At 40.8% G+C, this 20,615-nt stretch overlaps 1 protein-coding gene across 1 annotated transcript in view; it reads right to left on the bottom strand.

The window, feature by feature from the left end:
- BCL2 (BCL2 apoptosis regulator) overlaps positions 1-20,334 on the bottom strand; it is a 231,518-nt gene extending 211,184 nt beyond the window's left edge. The window contains exons 1-2 of the mRNA XM_075314829.1: positions 19,793-20,334; positions 16,817-17,827 (exon numbers count right to left, since the gene is read on the bottom strand). Of these exons, the coding sequence (XP_075170944.1) occupies positions 16,817-17,569 (753 nt within the window). The 5' untranslated portion in view covers positions 17,570-17,827; positions 19,793-20,334. The remainder of the gene's footprint in view (positions 1-16,816; positions 17,828-19,792) is intronic.
- Between the last annotated feature and the right edge of the window lie 281 nt (positions 20,335-20,615).

Below are 20,615 nucleotides of genomic sequence, written 5' to 3'. Positions count from 1 at the left end.
TATATATATATATATATATATATATATATATATATATATATATATATATATATATATATATATATATATATATATATATATATTATACACACACAAATATAGTATATCACAAAAGTGAATACACCCCTCACATTTTTGCAAATATTTTATTATATCTTTTCACAGGACAACGCTAAATCTATTGCAGCACCTGGATAAATCTGCCCTTTTTTGCATGCATATTTAATACTGAAGATATTACACTTTCATACAAATGTAAAAATAGTCAGTGTACAGCTTGAATAACTGTAAATTTTGCCCTCTAAATAACACAGCCAATAATGTCTAAACCATTGGCAACAAAAGTGAGTGCACCCCTAAGTGACAATGGCCACATTGTGCCCAATTAGCCATTTTCCCTCCTGGGTGTCACGTGACTTAGTATTTTAAGATCTCATGTGCAAATGGGCAGCAGGTGTGGTAAATTTGGGTTTATTGCTCTCCCACGCTCTCATACTGGTCACTAGAAGTTCAACAGGGCACCTCATGCCAAAGAATTGTTGCTCTACATAAAGATGGCCTAGGTTAGAAGAAGACTGCCAACACCCTGAAACTGAGCTGCAGCATGGTGGCCAAGACCATACAGTGGTTTAGAAAGACAGAATCCACTCAGAACAGGTCTCACCATGGTGGACTAAAGAAGTTGAGTGCACATGCTCAGCATCATATCCAGAGGTTGTCTTTTAATAATAAACATGACTGCTGTCAGCAATTCTGCAGAGGTTACAGGGGTGGGGGGTGTCCATCTGTCAGTACACAAACAATGATTTTCCTCAGGAAGGTTAGTCTGGATACTATCTTTTGCGCTCTGATGGGCCATAAGTGCAGCCTGAGCTGGCCATTGCAACTGAATAACACCAGTCTGATCTCAAAAAAAAAAAAAAAAAAAAAAAAAAAAAAAAAAAAAAAAAAAAAAAAAAAATCGCACTGCACTCGCGGTACACCGGTGTACCGCTAGTGCAGTGCGAGAATGGCAATAGCTGGGTACGCAGGAGAGAGGGAGAGAAATCCCTCCCCTCCCGAGTGCCGGCCCGCCCCCTGCAGCGGAGGTCCGCTCGCACGAACGGACCTCAGTTGCGAGGACACACGCATGATACTCTGCTCTGCTGTACTGCCAGCACGAGCCGACTGTCATGCAAGGGGATCGCAGTAGTCCCCGTGTGGCCCCAGCCTTACCTGAACTGGTAACAAGTGGACAAGGATATATGTGAAAGCAAATAAATTGAATGTGAAGAATGCACCATGAAAGGGGACAAAATTGGTTTACATTACAGAAAGGGTTAGCAAATAAGCTTTAACTAACAATATTAAAATGTTGCCTTGCTGGTTAGAAACATTAGGCATTAACAGTAAAGACTAGTTGTAATGTATTATTAACAGAAATTGTTGTAAATTCTAATAGGAGAAGCATCTGTAAATGTTTTCACTTCCTCATCCTTCTGCATTTCACCAAAGGACATATTTATTATCGGAAGAGTGCGTAATCTGCAGTAATCATTCATAAAACCATGTGCTTGTTCTGGAAGCAAACCACTTCCTGTACTATGAGGACTTCACGCTGTACATGGACGGGGCTCTCAAGTCATTAACATTGATGAATATTTCATAATGCCCAGAAGAGTGCCCTTACCTGTGAACATTATGGATCAGTGAAATAAAAGTAAATACAGCAAACATGTCATGAAAAAAGCCATCTAGGATAATATACAGTGGATATAAAAAGTCTACACACCCCTGACAAAATGCCAGGTTTTGTCAGTCCCTTAGGTATTGCATGTGAAAAAATAAAGCTGTTGTAGCAAGCGCATGGTTCACTACTAAAAGGTTATCAAAGGCTTTCAATAAGGTGAAAAAGTAGGTAAGAATGGAACGAAAAAGATGGACGTCGGGTTTTGACATCACATGTGGCCATATTTATCAAGGTAGTGCAAACCAAAAAACCAAAAGCCCCCGTCCACATTATATTACTGTGGGTTGAACCCAGTAAAATCTACAGGTTGTCCGATGGTCTAATGTGTTTGAGGGCTGGTCGGTAAATGGTTGGGAGAGATATTGATCACGTGCGTCTGATTTTGGACTGTCAATCTCGTTGTTCTCCCCAAGATAAGGCACAGGGGACACAGGAGTGCTCGGTTGAACGAGCGTTTTTTTATATGGGAGAGTCGGCTGCTACAACTGTCGGCCAAACCATCAGCTGAAACATTGTTTCACCGACAGCAACCAACAAATATGGCCAGTTTTAGACTCGACAGTCATTAAATGAGCCAGATTTCATATAAAGGCTCCCGCTGTATAAAGCTGGCATATCTTTATACTGTCTAGTCTCAGTTTACCCACTCATTGGTTGGCTTGCTTTTTGTTCCAAAACTTTGCACCACAATGTTGGCACACACCGTCACATACCAGGTAAAACCCATACCTCTTTTTGAAAAGCCATACCCCTTGTAGACCAAATCCCAGAAATGTCGACAATACATACGGCACAAGACATGAAGGGACGATTTTTGATGCACTTAGCTTGATAAATCTTTTCTAAGGATTGCAGTTGACAGCGGCTCCTCCTACTAACCACACACACAACTTTACCATTGTTGTGTAATGTAGGTTAAATGAATACTTCAACATGAAGCATCACATCCGAAGAGGAAGCTGAAATGTACTTGGAATATAATGAATAGTTGCTGGGCTCTGGTTGCTTTCTTCTCGGGCCACCAACCTTGCTGACCTTGCAACTGTCCCGCACAGGACTCAATGTGGATTAAGGCTAATCTCCCACGATGACCTCAAAAGACTTCAGAACTGTCCACAACTACACAGTATTTTATGTATCAATAGTAAATCTCATGCTGAGCCGCACCGTAATGTACAAAGCATACCAGGAATATATGTCATTCTACCATCCAGCAAAGCGTTCTGTGCTCTGATACATATTCAGATTTCTGCAGATGAATTCAGCTTCAAATCTGACCATCTGTTCGGTGGATTACCGGTACGTGCAATATTTCTAAGAAACAAACTCTTATTCTACTAGCGTTTATAGTAAAATAAGAAGAGAACATTTTTTTTTATTCGATTTAAAAAGTATTTATCTTTTCCCCAGATTATATTAATGGAGGTATTTATCGAAGCTCCTACAGAAGTGAATAAAGAGCCAACAGTGGGAGCCACAATCAATATGTCATTTATAACAAATGTGTGTATATGCCATAAATGTACCAGATGACACAACCAACTTAAGAAAGGGCTTCCCTGTTATATGAAAATATAGCTTAAAATATAACCGTCGTTTGAATTTTCATTTCATAAATCAATAGTACACATGATAATAAGAAACGTTGTAATAAATCTTATTACAGATATCTGCTTCTTTCTCTGCCAGAATTGATCAGTCTTTCAAGACTTTCCCATTGAGATAGGAGTTGGTTCTCATTAGATTCTATGGTAATAGGAGGAGGGAGGAGCTAGTCAGAGCTCCGCCCCCTCCTATCTACACAATCTCCTATCTCAGTAATGGAAATATCTTCACTGAATACATATGCTTTACAACTTTGAACTTTGTTGAAAGTCTTTTTACATAAAAAGGTTTGGTTCATTGCCGGTGTCATTACAGAGGAGCTTTCACTTGATTTTTTTAATTTAAACTAAGTACCTCTTCCAATTAGCACTTCACCAATTTTTTCTGTGTTACTCTGTTCCAAAGTTATGCCCTCTTGTAGTAATTGTACAAATTTGTTCTTCAACCAGCTGGTACAACATACCACTTCTGTGTTGGTGTGGTTGTGTTTTGTGGTATATGCAATATTGGATGGAGGGAAAATTTGCATTTTCATTGCCCAAGAGCTCATATTTGGAACAGTCGGGCAAGCAAGTAACAAAAACAAAAAAAACACTTGTGCAGAATCAGTAGAAACGTGACAATAGATACTTTAAAAAGGGACTGTCAGCACAGGAAGACTGTTCAAACCAAGTACAGGCGCTTGTGCATCATGGTGGGAATAATCATTTAAATAGCTTTCAACCTACTTGTTTTCCCTCTAATTTTCACCTCCACTCGTCTTTGATTGAGAGCTCAGGCTTCACAGAGAATAAAAGGAGACAAATGTAAAGCCAGCAGGTGGGAAGGTGTATTTAAAGGGAACCAATCACCAGGATTTTCCTATATAAGCTAAAGTCAGTGCTATACTGGCACTATCAGGCTGACTCTGTACATACCTGTAGTGGTCAGCTCGGATGTTTAGGTTTTGAAATCCAAGAAAGTAAAGTTTATAAAATGAGCAGCTGCTTGAGTGACAGTTGCACTGGAGCAGATAATATATTCATTGTTATCTCCTCCCCCTGTTAGAATTAGCATAAGCATTATACAAATGATTCACTTTGTAGAAGGACCTATGTGGGGTCATACCCATGTGACCTGGTATTCAGCTTTGTTGGTCACATGGGTATGACCTCACCACAGGTCCTGCTAGACAAAATGAGTCGTTTGTATAATGCTTATGCTAATTCTAACAGGGGGAGGGGATAACTATGAATATATGATCTGCTCCAGTGCAACTGTCACTCAAGCAGCTGCTCATTTTATAAACTTTACTTTCTTGGATTTCAAAACCTAAAACATCCGAGCTGACCACTAAAGATGTAGAGAATCATCCTGATAGTGCCAGTATAGCACTGGCTTTAGGTTATATTTGAAAATTCTGGCGATTGGTTCCCTTTAAGTGTTTGGCCCCGCCATTATGCAGAAACGCCTGTATTTGGTTTGAACATTCATCCTGTGCGGACTGAGTCCCTTTAAATATGAATGGTCAAGTTGACCCAAAATGCATATCGCCACAACAATTGTTTACCAGATAATTTATCAGTGAGTATCCGTTCAACCATCAAACTATTTTGTCAGATACGTATAACCACCTTAAGGAGGACCCTTCATCAAATGTTTCATGTTGAACTACACACATGATGTAATAGTGGCTACAGAACAGAATAAAACGTTTTATTTTCCCCTCCATTGCAGAGATATTAGCAATCAAAGTATTTGGCACCTAACGGGTAAGCTTTTCTTAAATCCAATCAGATAATTTTCACTGGGGGCATGTACTTTTTCTTTATGTATGATGCTCACTGCTGAGGGACTACAAGTTGCTTTAGCACAGCAGACATGAGTGTGATTACGGAGCTCTCTGGACAGGCAGTGTGGGTGAGGAGCAATAAACCAAAACTGAAAGGGCTATGAGAGAAGAAGGTTTCTTATGCGAGACAGCTAAATTCAGCTGTGCTGCCTCTCCCCCCCAGAGGGACCTTTTCTGAAATGTATTAGTGATCTGTGCTTTCTAATCATACAGGAGGTTAGACAAGGAGATCAGAGTTGTCAGTTATACATCTAACACACCAAGAAACCTCCCCTAAGCTATTGCGCATTCTTTTTCTGCTGCTTATGATTGGTCAGCATCATACATGGGGAAGACGTACACACTCCCAGTAGCCGATAATACACACTTGGACGCAAACAGAACTTAACTCATTAGGTACCAAATACAGTGGAACCTTGGTTTACGAGAACAATCCGTTCTGGGAGTGTGCTTGTAAACCAAGTTACTCGTCTAGCAAAGCAAAATTTCCCATAGGAAATAATGGAAGCTCAGACAATTCGTTACACAACTTGTGCAATGTCCCATCCTGGTCCCCTATTGTGCCATTCCACACAAGCACAAACACACATACACACACATTATGCTCACCTTACCTTCCGTTCCATCATCAGCCTCCTGGTTATTGTAGGTCGCCGGTACAGGATGTGTATCGAGTAACCATCGCGACCGATGCCGGGGCTTCCGCTGCCAGAGCGCTGACGTCAAAGGCAGGAGCCACTTGCCTCTGATTGGTTAGCACGCTTGCCTTTGAGAAGCGGCTGACAGCGGAAGTTCCTCCCTCGTCGCGATTGTTACCCGATACACATCCTGTACCGGCGAACTACAAGAACCAGGAGGCCGGCGATGGAACAAAAGGTAAGGTGAGAATAATAGGTGTGTGTTTGTGCAGACTGCACGAGCGGGTCGGAGCGCAGTGAAAGTACGGAACCGGAAGTGTGTGCGGTGAGTATTTGCTCGTACAGCAAAGCTTGCTCGTAAACTGTTTTACAAATTTACAGCAAGCTTTGCCTATATAGCGAGATACTCGCACAACAAGTTACTCATAAACCGAGGTTCCACTGTACTCTGATTGCTAATATCTGCAATGGAGAGGTAGAATATAAAGAAAATAAGAAATATAAAGAAAACACAAAGTTTTGCTCACTATTACATGGTGTGTCCGGTTTAACTTAAGGGTTGTACTATTTTTCTGAATTGATACAATCAAATATACAATTTTAAAAATAATGATAGGGGTCTGTTGATTACTATTTCTGACCATGATGTGATGGGATCTGAATTGGTCGCCTGCAAGAATACTCTTTTTCAATAAAGTAGCACAAATAAAATTAAAAATGTAGATGTGATCCTGGCTTTACTAACACAGAAACATCTGCATAAACAACTCGCTTATCTAAATTGCATATTTTGCATGCGACAATTGCAGTGCCCTACAAGAGCACTCTTCCATCATATTTTTACTTACTACAAACAATAGATTGTTATGACTAAATCCACCAAATGGTATCGCAACCCTATATCTGCATGCCTGAGCACCCGGAGATTAATGCTCATTAACTGATCTTGAGAAATAACGGAAGTCACTCCTCTCTTAGTAATTTCCCATACATTTCAACAGTTCATATTAAAAAGCAGAGAAGCCTCAGCAGAAAATAAAAGTTATATACAATAACAACAGGCCAGAGGCTACAATGAGCCACCAAACAATAAAAGCAGAGAAAAGCGTGCTGTCTAAAGACACCCTAAAGTGCGTGCGGTCCCATCACTGTGCAGATGACAGATTAGCTAATGAAGGTGTATGACGGTTTGGCCTGAAGGGAAACAAAACAACACTGACCAATTCCACCTGTCATAGATGAGAGATGCCAAGAAAGCGTGGAAGCTGCGTGATAACCAAATGTTCCCTGTTTATTGAGCCTACATGTACTTATCTGGACATCGTGTTTGTCAGCTCCCTAGGATATCACTGTAATCATTCCTGTTTATAATGACTACTTATAGGAAAAAAAGAGAAAGCATCATTCAATGTCAATAAGAACAGATGATGCCACCAAACACTGGCTCCAACCACCATGGCATGGTTAAAGGGGTCATGCATTACTAACTTGTATCCCTGAATATAAGCCCTACTCCAAAAATAAACCCTAGCAGGATTTTGGGGGCTTTTCAGCATATGTTTAAAATATAAACCCTACTCCAAAAATAAGCCCTAGCTGCATTTCAATAAGGAAGTGTCTAAGCAGCTGAAAAGTAAAAGAATACGGCAGAACTCTTCAAAGAACGCAGACACTCCCCCCCAAAAAAAAAAAATACACTCACTAGACTAAACAATTACAGTCCACCTGTGCCGATGGTGGATGGGCTCTCACACACAGATCTGCATCACTGTCTGTTCCCTCGCCGTTTCAGCCGCATTGCACTGCAGCTCTCACAAAACAAATTGGGTACCAGTAACATTCCATGCAAGTGATACTGCTTCCAGTAAGCAGGGGGAACCAACCACGATAGAACGCAAGGGACTTGACAGTGACACAGATGGGCATATGAGAGCCCATTCACTTGCCAACTCTAATTTTTTGTGGTCTGGTAAGTACAATTATTTTAGGGGGTGTCTGCATCCTTTTGGGAGTAAACTTAGCAGTACATAGAAAATAATAAATGTAATAAGCTAATTTAAACCTTTGTAAATATGGTATGTACCTACCACTATATGACTGATTCTGCAGAGAATAGCAGATCTGATAACAAAATGTGCATCTTAACCAGTAGTAGGATTAACACAAAATGTGGATGTTCCAGAATGTGATGACAATTATATATTTGACTAAATATTGATTTTTTTTTTTTGTTCAAGAATAAGTGTAAATTGTTGTTCATGAGAAAATATAATACAGCCCCTGAAATTAAGCCCCAACGCATCTTTAGGAGCAATAAATAATATAAGACCCTGTCTTATTTTCGGGGAAACATTGTATTAAACATTTCACAAATTTTAAAAAGGGCTGTCTGGTCTAGGAAGAAAATTCTGTCGTTATTCTATGTGACCGCACACTGTTAAATCTTGACAGTGTGCAATGCACACGCTGTCAGGACTCCCCTGCATTCACTGCACAGGTGCGGGTGAGTCTTTGGAGGAGGTGAGCGTTAGGCCTCATTCAGACATCCATTTTCAAGTGTTCTGTGGGGTTTTTTTTTTTTTACAAATAAACCACATATCCATTGTACTCTAAGATGCTGTTCACATGGCTGTTTTTTGGCAAAATGTTTGTTTTGCTCGGTGAAATTATTTTGAAAGGAGTTGTCCAACTAAATCAATTCAGGATCCCAATTAAAGAAAAAAAAAAAAAATTATACTCTCCTCCTGCATCAGTGCCGTAACAGTAATGTCGGCACCACTGTTCCCGTAGAGTTGCGTGACTTGTTGTGACACATGTAGGCTGCAGCCAATGAGCGGCCGCTGGTTAGCTGCAGCCAATCAATATTCCATCATGGTGGACGTCCTCCCTTACGAAATAGTAAGACTGCAGCAGACGAGGAGCAGCTAATTGGCCACAGCGTAGGTCATTACTCTGCAGTAAAAGTGGTACCGACATCACCGGAACTGCACCTGCAGGAGGGGAGTATACATGGTTTTTATTTTAATTAGGGTCCTGTATTCATTAAGGTTGCATAAAAATAATCATTTTCGGCAGCAGAACTGCCTATGTAACAAGACATGCTATGCTGAGAACAATGGCAGCATGTGCACAGAACGATCTACTACTGATCATTCTGCACACGGGACGTGTCGTTGGCTATTAAATGTCCACCGATCGGCAAACAAGTAACTGATTGACAGTCATTTAACAGTTGCCAGTGGAAATGATCCCTTAATCATCACATTGTAACTAGAGGACACAGCATTATCTACATATAGGAGACACAGTCCCTTGAAAAAAAGTATTCACATTTCCCACTTTTTTTTTCCACATTAGACCCACAAATTTAAAAGTATTTTGGGAGGATTTTATTTTATGTACCAAAACTATCAGGTATTTGTGAAGTTCAAAGGAAATGATATTGTTTTTTAAATTTTTAGAAAACATAAATCTGAATATTCTGACATAAATTTGCATTCAATCAATACTTTGAAGGACGACCACTCGATGCAAGTCTTTTGGGGTATGTCTCTTTACGCTTTGCATATGCAGAGGCTGAGATTTTTGCCTATTCTTCTTTACAATCTAGCTCAGTGAGATTAGATGGAGATGTTTGTGAACTGCAATTTTCAAGTCTTATCACAGATTTTCAATAGTATTTAGGTCTGGACTGTGGCTGGGCCATTCACACCCATGAATAAGCTTTGATCTAAACCATTCCATTGTAGTTCTGAAAGTATGTTTAGGGTCATTCTTGCTGGAAGGTGAACCTACGCCCCAGTCCCAAGTCTTTTACAGCCTCTAACAGGTTTTATTCTAGGATTGCTACCTATCACCACAGCATGATGCTGCCATCACCATGTTTGACAGTGGGGATGGTGTTTTCAGGGTGATGTGAAGCGTTAGGGGTACTTCTCACATAGCGATATCGCTAGCGAGATTGCTGCTAAGTCACAGGTTATGTGACGCACCAGTGACCTCATCATCGATCTCGCTGTGTGTGATACTAAGCAGCTATCTGGCCCCTGCTGTGAAATCGCTGATCGTTACACACAGATGCTGGTTCACTTTTTGGTCTTTGCTCTCCCGCTGTGAAGCACACATCGCTGTGTTTGACAGCGAGAGAGCAACAATCTGAATGTGCAGGGACCAGGGAGCCGGAGTCTGGAAGCTGTGGACGCTGGTAACCAAGGTACACATCGGGTAACTAAGCGAAGCGCTTTGCTTGGTTACCCGCTCTCAGGCTTCCACTGCTGGCTCTCTGCTCCCTGCACACGTAGCCAGAGTACATATCGGGTAACTAAGCGAAGTGCTCTGCTTAGTAACCCGATCTGTACCCTGGCTACGAGTGCAGGGAGCCAGCACTAAGCGGTGTGCGCTGGTAACCAGGGTAAATATCGGGTAACCAAGCAGAGCATTTTGGTTACCCGATATTTACCTTGGTTACCAAGCGCAGCATCGTTTCCACGAGTCGCTGCTGGCTGGTCACTGGTCGCTGGTGAGATCTGCCTGATTGACAGCTCACCAGCGACCATGTAGCAACGCACCAGCGATCCTGACCAGGTCATATCGTGGTCGGAATCGCTGGTACGTCGTTTAGTGAGATGGTACCCTTTGTTTTTTGCCACATAATGTTTCGCATTTTGTCCAAAACCTTCAATTTTGGTGTCATCAGACTAGAGCACCTTCTTCACTTGCTATTTCCCCTACATGCATAGTAAAATGGGCAAAAATTTCAGCCTCTGGATGTGGAAAGTTGGTACAAACATACCCCAAAAGACATGCAGCAGTAATTCCAGCACAAGGTGTTGATACAAAGTATTGAGTCGGGGGGCTGAATACAAATGCACATCACATAACAATTTTTAGATTTACATTTTTAAAATAATTGGAAAACCATGTGTTATCCCTTTATGCTTAACACATATAGCAACATTAAATAGCAGATCTCATAAAATATCAATAAAATATAGAAAAGTTTATAGGGTATGAATACTTTTTCTAGGCATAGTGCCTTGTAATCTGATGATAATGGGATGACTGCTGAACGGTGATCGCTACAGAAGAGAAACAGTTCTATTGTGAGGCTCAGTGCAGTGTGAATTAGACCCATAACAAATTACTAAAAATTGCCACAAAGTTATACAATATAGGTAAGCTGTTAATGACATAAATAGGGTGCCGATACTTGTGGAGCATATCTACAGATGTGCTGGAGAACCGACCTGATTTATTAATAATATGGGCATAACTGATACGGTGTTAGTCACCATGGCTATCAATCTATGGATTGGCAATATATGTAAGAAAATAAGGATTTTTTTTAAGTCAAATCTTAGCGTTTTTTACATTTTTCTCCACTTTTGATACACCTACAAAATCTAGGCAAAATTATCAACACGAAAAGTGGCCTCCACAGATCAGCAAATCGACTTTTATATTCACACCAGAAAGTGGCGTAAGTTATAGTGCCAATCTATGTCAGCTATGGGCTGACTTTAGGATCTGTCTTTCTGGAGCATGGATGAGCAAAAGCCGCAATAAATCTGTAGGCCTCAGCATCATCATACATTGTTTGAATATTACTCCGGCTTACTCCATACTTTTCCCCTTTGTACCTTGGTAACATTTTTCCTAATCTCAGGTTAGCAAAGTAAAATAAAATTATTTTTTTCCAGTGGCCTAGCGGTATTAAATACCGGTCTGAAAACATTAGTATATAGAGCAAAACTGGAGGATCTGCTGATCTCACGATGATACAGCATGCCTGTTCAGATGGCACAATTGGATTTTAGAAAGGAATTTATCCTTAGTGAATTGACAGGTTAATAAGATTTATTTCAGCACAGCTTGTCCCTATTAACGTCCAACCGATTTGACTGGAATAGAAGAGCCACATTTCAAGCTTGTTCTAATTCCCATTATTGGAAAGAGGAGGAAGCAATTCGGCAATCGTCTACATTATTTTGACATTCAGAATGGCAAGCTGTTCCCTTGTGAGGAAAGAATAATCAATGACAGTTTTCTTTGCTAACAGGAGAAATGTCTGATGACGGAAGAACAAAGCACTTTTTGTAACCTTCAACCTTCAGGAAACAAAAAAAAAAAAAAAAACGTGAGTGGAAAAATGCTCTAAAATTACTAAAATATATTAGGCACATCCACAACAAAACATAGCAAAAATAAATACTCTTTGTAGGGAAACTGGTGAAAAATCGAATTTAAAAAGGGGTATTCTCCAGTTATTAAGTTGCTTTAATCAATTAGACAGCATAAAAATCTGAAAGTCTGCAACTGACTCACATTTTCTATTTGTGGTCATTCTCCTGCAATGAGAGCTTTTATCTTTTATAGTGTACAGCTCATTTCCATGGAGCTTGGCCATTGGCCTACAAAGCAGTCCATCATCTGTTCCTTCCATGTATCTCTGAACTCATCTCTGGTTCCCACACGTAATCTCTGGTCCTCCCAAGACCTTCTTCTGTCCTCACACTAGTACGTTCCTCACCCAACTGCCTTCAAGACGTCTTCCGAATATCGTCCATGCTTTGGAATTTTGTGCCCCGACCGGTCCAATTATCCACAACATTTGTAACTTGAAAGTCCAGCTCTTCAAGAAAGCTTATAGCCTTCAATACCAGATTGTCATCTCACCCCCACCGGAGCTGTTGCAAACACCCCACCCCGCCCCCCTCTCCTCCCCCATCCTCCTAAACACCCCCCTCACCCCCCCGGCTCCAGCTTATTCATTATCCTGTAGATTGTAGGTCAATGCGGGCAGGGTCCTCTCTCTTTGTTCATGTATGTCATTGTTAGTTTATTCATTGTAATATATATTTTTTCCCATGTACAACACCATGGAATCATTGGTGCTCTAAAAATAAATAGTAATAGTGATAAGATAATAATAATAATAATAATAATAATAATAATAATAATAATAAAAAAAAGTGCCTGCCCAGACCCTGGACAAGTGTACACAATAGTTACATTGCAGGTGAGAGGTTAACTCATCCCAATCTGTTCTCTCCAAACCATTGATTTCTATGCAGCAGTTAGCTCACCTTTCTCCCCATCTTTCATCTTCTGAAGAGATGTAGTTATAAATCACCAGCCCTGCAGCTTTCAGTGCAAGTCTCCTAATCACAGCTCTCTCTGTTTTTGCTGTGCAGAACTACCGGTAACTGCTTGTTCAAATGCCTGTTTATTTCTAATGTGGAAATATAGGGATAACTGTGTACATTTCTGAATAAACCACTGAAAGCTGAATGTGTTACAGAACTTGTGCTGAGCTTCATAGTTCTACTAATACTACAGCTCTACTGTTCACGAGAGCTGTCACTCAATGAGGAGAGCCCAACCTGCCAGAAAAGAGGCATGAAGGAAAATAAGGATAATGCATTGCTTTGAACTGCACTGGAGACAACTTGAGAATATCCCTTTAAGTGATCTCAGATTTTTAGTGTTGCACTTGGCAGTGGCTGCCTCAGAACAAGAGGGTGTTATTGGAGATCTGAAGGTATCAGTCACAGCAGAATGAATAGTAGGGGGGGGGGGAACAGGTATTTCAAAGGTTTCTGGTCCTCAAAACTAGAGTACCAATTAGGCTGCTTTCACACTACGTCTTTTTAACATGCGTCCTGAATGGTTTTTTGCTGCAGAAGCGGATCCTGCTTTTACAGCAAAAAATGCATGCAAACGCATGTCTTATTTTGCAGGATCCTGTCACTGGATGTTTAGGGGCGGGCATTGGAGTCATGTGATCGGGAGTGAGGGGAACTAAACGTGCCAGACTGGGAGCCGGCATCTGACAGCTGCGAGGCTCGTAACCAAGGTAAACATCGGGTATACTTGCTTGGATACCCGATATTTACTTTGGTTACGAGCGTCTGCAGCTGCTAGGAGCCGGGCTCCCTGCACACGTTACCAACGTAAACATCGGGTAACTAAGATAAGTGGTTACCCGATATTTACCTTGGTTACGAGTATCCGCAGCTCTCAGGTGGGGGAGAGGGAGGGGGAGAGATAGACTGATCACGGAGGCTGACTACTGGGCATGCTCAGTAGAGCAAGCAGGATCCTGCCTATTAGCACGCCAGCGTTCACATGCGTGTGTATGCTGTTTAGTCAGGATCCAGCAATTTGCAGAAGTTGGACGCAGCTCAAAAACGCTACAAGTAGCGTTTTTGAAAGATGTTAAAAAACTGCAAGTCGCTGGATCCTCACTATAACGCACGCAAACGCAGGTGAACGCATGATGACGCAAGTCCATTGCAAATGCATTGAAATGAAAACGCATTTGCACTGGATCCGTTTCTGCGTTAAAAAAACGTTCAGGACGCATGGTAAAAAGACGTAGTGTGAAAGCAGCCTTATCAAGTTGATTTTTTTCTTACATTTGTGAGGAAGTTATATACATACTGCAACCTAACTGTCCCCTTATCAGAGTATTGCTTTATCGTAAAAAGATTTCCAATTTGTCTATTGTCACTAAGTAGATGCGGCTTAAAGATGGACAAAAAAACCCTAGAATTTGTGAGCCAAGTACAAGGGCCAACGAACTGCTTTAACTGCCACCAACCAAATAGTCAGCATCACAAAATAGCAACCCGAAAAAGTAAAGCATCGGCTCAAAAGTGTTCCTGGGACTGAAATTTATCTGATCACAAACTTTTGTGAGACATAAGTTAATAAAACTTTTATATACATTTTACCAATGCTAAAAATCTCAGCAGACAAGTATGGAAGGTGTCGTGACCTCCTACTGAAACGCAGCGGGCAAGATGAACGGATGTTGTGAGACTCAGCTGTCATCTAACATGCTCCATCAGATAGGAGATCAGTTTATGTAATAATCTCACAAATGGAGCACAACACGCAATTTATCATTTGCAATTCAATTTTTTTTTGTACCAAATTCTTCAAAATGGCACGGCTCATGAGTTTTATGCAAAATTAAAAAAATGCACTTTAGTTAAAAAAAAAAAAAAGTGTTAAACTCAAAGTCGAATGTTTGGCTAAAATTACGCAAAATTTGCAGAAAAATTCAAGGCACACAAACGCGCAAATATTTGGAGACTTTTTAAGAATGATAAATATCGCCAATCAGCCCACAACATCTATAAACCCCAAACCCTGGCCACAATGGTGAAGAGTGAAAAAACACAACCACAGGAAAACACATGAAATAGGCTTAAAAACAAACAGATTTTAATAAAATAAGGTGCAAATGAAAAACAGGTGAAGAACACTAAAAATTAGACCAAAAAAGGAGCAAATGCAATAATAAATTGAGCCCTTCATCAATAGAAGAATGAAAATCTATAGTCCTCAACTAACAGTAAACTTTCAGGCGTGAACTAGGATATAACGGATGATCCATTATAAAAAAAAAAAAAAGATCAATATGCAACAAAACAACTCATCCTGCCAAATCTAGGAGGAGCGCTCTAAGAACAGCAAGGACGACTTGGAATTGGTGGCATTTTCTGGCATCTTATTATCCAGTAAGACTCTTTCTTCACTCATATTACCAGTAAACATCTCCTGTTCTACAGTTTCCCAAAAATTTCAAATCCTAAGACATTATTGAACAAATATGCACAAAAATGCAGTATAATATACATTACAGGATTGTTAAAGGGAATCTGCCACCAGATATTTGCTACCCCACCTGAGAGCAGATTGATGTAGGGGCAGAGACCCGGATTCCTGTAATGTGTCGCTTATTGAGCTGCTTTCTGCAGTTTTGATAAAATCACAGCTTTATGTGTTGCAGATATACCAGTTTTCTGAATGCTGAGCTGTGTAACCCCGCCCCACACTACTGATTGGCAGCTTTCTGTGTACACTGTGCAGTCAGTGGTGGGGGCGTGGTTATGCAGGGCTCATTAATATGCTTGATTACCTGGCAGCTGGTTTACCAGTCCCCTTTGATAATCTCTTGCTGATAAAATGGATTTTTATTAAACCTATAATAAGCATCCTAGTAAGTGACACATTGTTGAAATCAGGGTCTCGGTCTCTACATATCTTACCTCCCAGATTAGGTAGTAAAAATCTGGTGACAGAGTCCCTTTAAACAGTATTTTCTGTAAAGCAGGTGGTCTACCTTTTCTTCCCTTCCTCTTCCCCTTCTTTATTCTATCAACAATATTTTTAAGAATGCATTTTAAATACTTCAATTACCCCCTCCCCTGTTATTGTAAACCACTTAAAATTTAATAAAGTATACAAAATAATGTAGGTGATACAGATGGTAGCACAAATGTCTGTAGTGTGTCAGGCATCTCATACCATGCCCTTTTCCAGCAAAGCCACATCTTTAAAACAAATATGTTTCAAGTCACAAAAGATCATTTTATGGCACAAATTGCACAAGAATTCTGATGTATTTAGCGTGATAAATCCCCCCTCTGACCATGGGCCTGTCCTTTGTATTTCTTTCTGGAAATGTATGCATAAACTTAAACCAGATGGGGGCGTGTACCTACACAGCCTGGCACTGCCACCGATTGGACTGTGGGGGACACACCCCCAACTGGAAACACCCAGTTGTCACTTTATTAATACATTTCTAGTAGGGGAAAAAAAAAGGATCTCCACAACACATAGTTAGGAGAAAAGATGCTCCAGACTTCGTTCACTGTTCACTTGCGGAGCTGTGCTCTTCTGTACAGTCTGTTGAGCACTCAGGACTCGGACCCCAACTGATCTACATGTTGCTAAAGGGGGTATCATAATTATAAAAAAACAAAACAACATTGCAAATGATAGGTAAACGCTAACATAAGGTATCTTGAGATGTCACAAGGAGCAAACACTTGGATAACCACAGATGCTAGCTCCTCACTAACAAACAGATGTAAAATCTAAGCTTTCCCATCATTTGTAGATAATAGTTTTCCAAATCATATTTAGCAAAATATTTTACTCAAGCAAAACAAACAATATAAACACAAAAAGGACAAGAGACAAAAATGTGTAACATACCCATCCTCCCTGCTCTTGGATCCAGTTCTGTAGATGTCTGTTCAGGTACTCCGTCATCCATCCAGCAATGGAATCCACCAAAGGAGACATCTCACGATTCACACTCTCTACACACATGACTCCTCCAAACTCAAAGAAAGCCACAATTCTGCCCCAATTAACCCCATCATGAAACAGCTCCTCCACCACCGCGGCAAAACGAAGACGGACTGTGGATGGGGTCAGGTGGAGGAGCCCTGAGATATGTCTGAAGTCTTGCTGGTACAAATTGGAGAACTCATCTCCTGCTCGACTCAGTGTCTGGAATAATGCTGGGGGGACAGGATGTAATGGGGCATCTTCAGCATTATCTTCATCTAGTGGTTGACCAGCATCTTCTTCAACATCACCTTCTCGCTGGGCAACATCCAGATCTGCCTGGGGTGAAGGGATGGGGGATGCAGCAGATGTACAGCTTCTGGGAGCAGCAGGTGCATTGTCTAGAAGTGGTACTGGAGAATTACTTGGAGATTCATTATCTGAAGAGGAAGCAGCAGGCAAATCTGAAGCAAGAGGTTGTCCAGCTGGACCACCAGGTACGGCAGACACCTCTCCATCATTAGTAAGATTATTGTTAGCAGCAGAAGCAGCTGGGAGGCCAGAAGATACCCGTCTCCCTTCTTCCCATTCATAGCCCCTCTGTGACAGCTTATAATGGATGTATTTCACCACAATGTCCCGATGGTCATAGCCTCCTCTCCTACGATGAGCCATATCATCCAATGATGAAAACCAGTGGTGAAAAAGAAATCTAAATATAAAAATAGAATTAATCTATCCCTACCCTAGTCTCAGAAACCGTCGGCAAGCGTTACACTTTAGTTGTGAGCGCTGGGTCTCGGAGATGCTCTCTCATTCTTCAAGCTGTGGATCCCCCTCCTCTTCTGTCAGTGGAGTTCTGTACATTTACTGGAATTTCCCTCCTATAGGTGTTTTCATTATCAGATTTCAAGGGACATTCCCTTCTTCATGCTGCAATACAAACACATGTGGGTTTCCCGTGTGCAATGCAAAACTTTACAACTAATAAGACAAAGGCTAGAACGTAAAGAGATACAAATGATAGGGAGTAGAAAGGCAGAGAAATATATTCCAAGTGGCACAACCTATGCCGGCCAGGAGACTAATGTATAAGGGACACATAATATAGCAGCTGCTTGGTATACACACTTTCATGAAAAATTACTCTGCCTGGTTCAGAAAAGGCACGAGACGTTTATAGGATTATTGCTCCTATTGGAAAGTTTCCAAAAATTACTACCTCCCCCGGGGCAAGTTACTGCACCACTAATGCCCCAGCTACAACACGCACTATAACATAAAGGCTAACAATATACATAGAAATACACACATCTATCTATAGTCAGACATCCCCATGCTACATACATATTATTCATACATATATCATTTTTATATATCTATAGTACACATATACAAGCACGTCTCCATTCTAACAGTTATACTAATATATAACACATACAGTTATATATATATATATATATATATATATATACATATATACACACACACACACACACACACACCTCTATACTAATACACGTATATATATTACACACACATTGTGCACACATACACTACACACGTGTATGTTACTGACACACACATACCATTGCACACATATACACATACATATGTATATTATACTGACACACATCTGCATACTAATATACATGTATATATATTACATGCACATGACTGTACACACACACACACACATATCTCCATACTAATACACATGTATATACATATTACACACACACACACACACATATGTATATTATACTGACACACATATCTCCATACTAATACACATGTATATACATATTACACACACACACACATATGTATATTATACTGACACACATATCTCCATACTAATACACATGTATATACATATTACACACACACACACACACATATGTATATTATACTGACACACATATCTCCATACTAATACACATGTATATACATATTACACACACACACACACACATATGTATATTATACTGACACACATATCTCCATACTAATACACATGTATATACATATTACACACACACACACATATGTATATTATACTGACACACATATCTCCATACTAATACACATGTATATACATATTACACACACACACACATGTATATTATACTGACACACATATCTCCATACTAATACACATGTATATACATATTACACACATGTATATTATACTGACACACATATCTCCATACTAATACACATGTATATACATATTACACACACACACACACACACACACATATGTATATTATACTGACACACATATCTCCATACTAATACACATGTATATACATATTACACACACACACACACACATATGTATATTATACTGACACACATATCTCCATACTAATACACATGTATATACATATTACACACACACACACATGTATATTATACTGACACACATATCTCCATACTAATACACATGTATATACATATTACACACATGTATATTATACTGACACACATATCTCCATACTAATACACATGTATATACATATTACACACACACACACACACACACATATGTATATTATACTGACACACATATCTCCATACTAATACACATGTATATACATATTACACACACACACATGTATATTATACTGACACACATATCTCCATACTAATACACATGTATATACATATTACACACACACACACACACATATGTATATTATACTGACACACATATCTCCATACTAATAGACATGTGTATATATTACATGCACATCACTGTACACACATCTCCATACTATTACACACATGTATATACAGTATATCACTCGCACATATCCATCAGTACCTAGACAGCATAGCAGTCCTGTGCTCTCAGCACTCCACACACAGCCATGAATTATGTAATCTACTCACTGGCTTCCCCAAATAAGGCTGTGATGTTGGACTTCCCCGTTCATTTGAATCCATGTAGTAAGTTCCAGGGACCTGCAGGCTCCGTCCACTCACATCCTCAGGGGCAGCTGGCCGCATCAGTGACCGTCACAGAAGCATCTGTGTGGAGGGCGCCCAGAGGAGCCTGCACCCAGAGGAGCCTGCACCCAGTGCCCCCGTGTGGTCCCCGCACACAGCCTGCACCCAGTGCCCCCGTGTGGTCCCCGCACACAGCCTGCACCCAGTGCCCCCGTGTGGTCCCCGCACACAGCCTGCACCCAGTGCCCCCGTGTGGTCCCCGCACACAGCCTGCACCCCGGCTGCAGCCGCGCACTAGCCTCCGCTCGGTGTCCGCTGCAGGCTGCACTCGCGCCGTCTGCCGCTGTGTGTCATTCAGTCTCTGTTGTGCTTCCTGCAGTCATGTTGACTCCCAGAATATAGCCGGAGGCGGGACGCAGTCGCCCGCTGAATTGTGTGCAGTGTGTGAGGAACGAGCTAGTCCTGGGCGGACTGGATTTGATTTCCTTCTGTATGCTTATGCGCATGCTGGTGATGAGCGCCCCCTAGTGGGCCGAGTGTTCCCTGCAGGCTTATTGCAGAATCCATCATCCCTCAGGTTTCCCATTACAGAGGACGTCTCCAGGTCAGATGTGACCAGATTTGCTTTGTCTCTTCTGCTTATTCTTCTTCTTCTTCGTCTTGCTTCTTATGTATCCACCATACAGTTCCAGAGATATGGCCCTTTTTATAATCCCTAATTTTGGGGGGTCTTTACAAGGGGGCGTGACCAGGGCTGTCAACCGTC

Source organism: Anomaloglossus baeobatrachus, chromosome 6 (genome assembly GCF_048569485.1).
Source record: "Anomaloglossus baeobatrachus isolate aAnoBae1 chromosome 6, aAnoBae1.hap1, whole genome shotgun sequence".
NCBI lineage: Eukaryota > Metazoa > Chordata > Amphibia > Anura > Aromobatidae > Anomaloglossus > Anomaloglossus baeobatrachus.
Note: the sequence above shows the minus strand (reverse complement) of the source record. Positions and strands in the feature narration are given on the sequence as shown.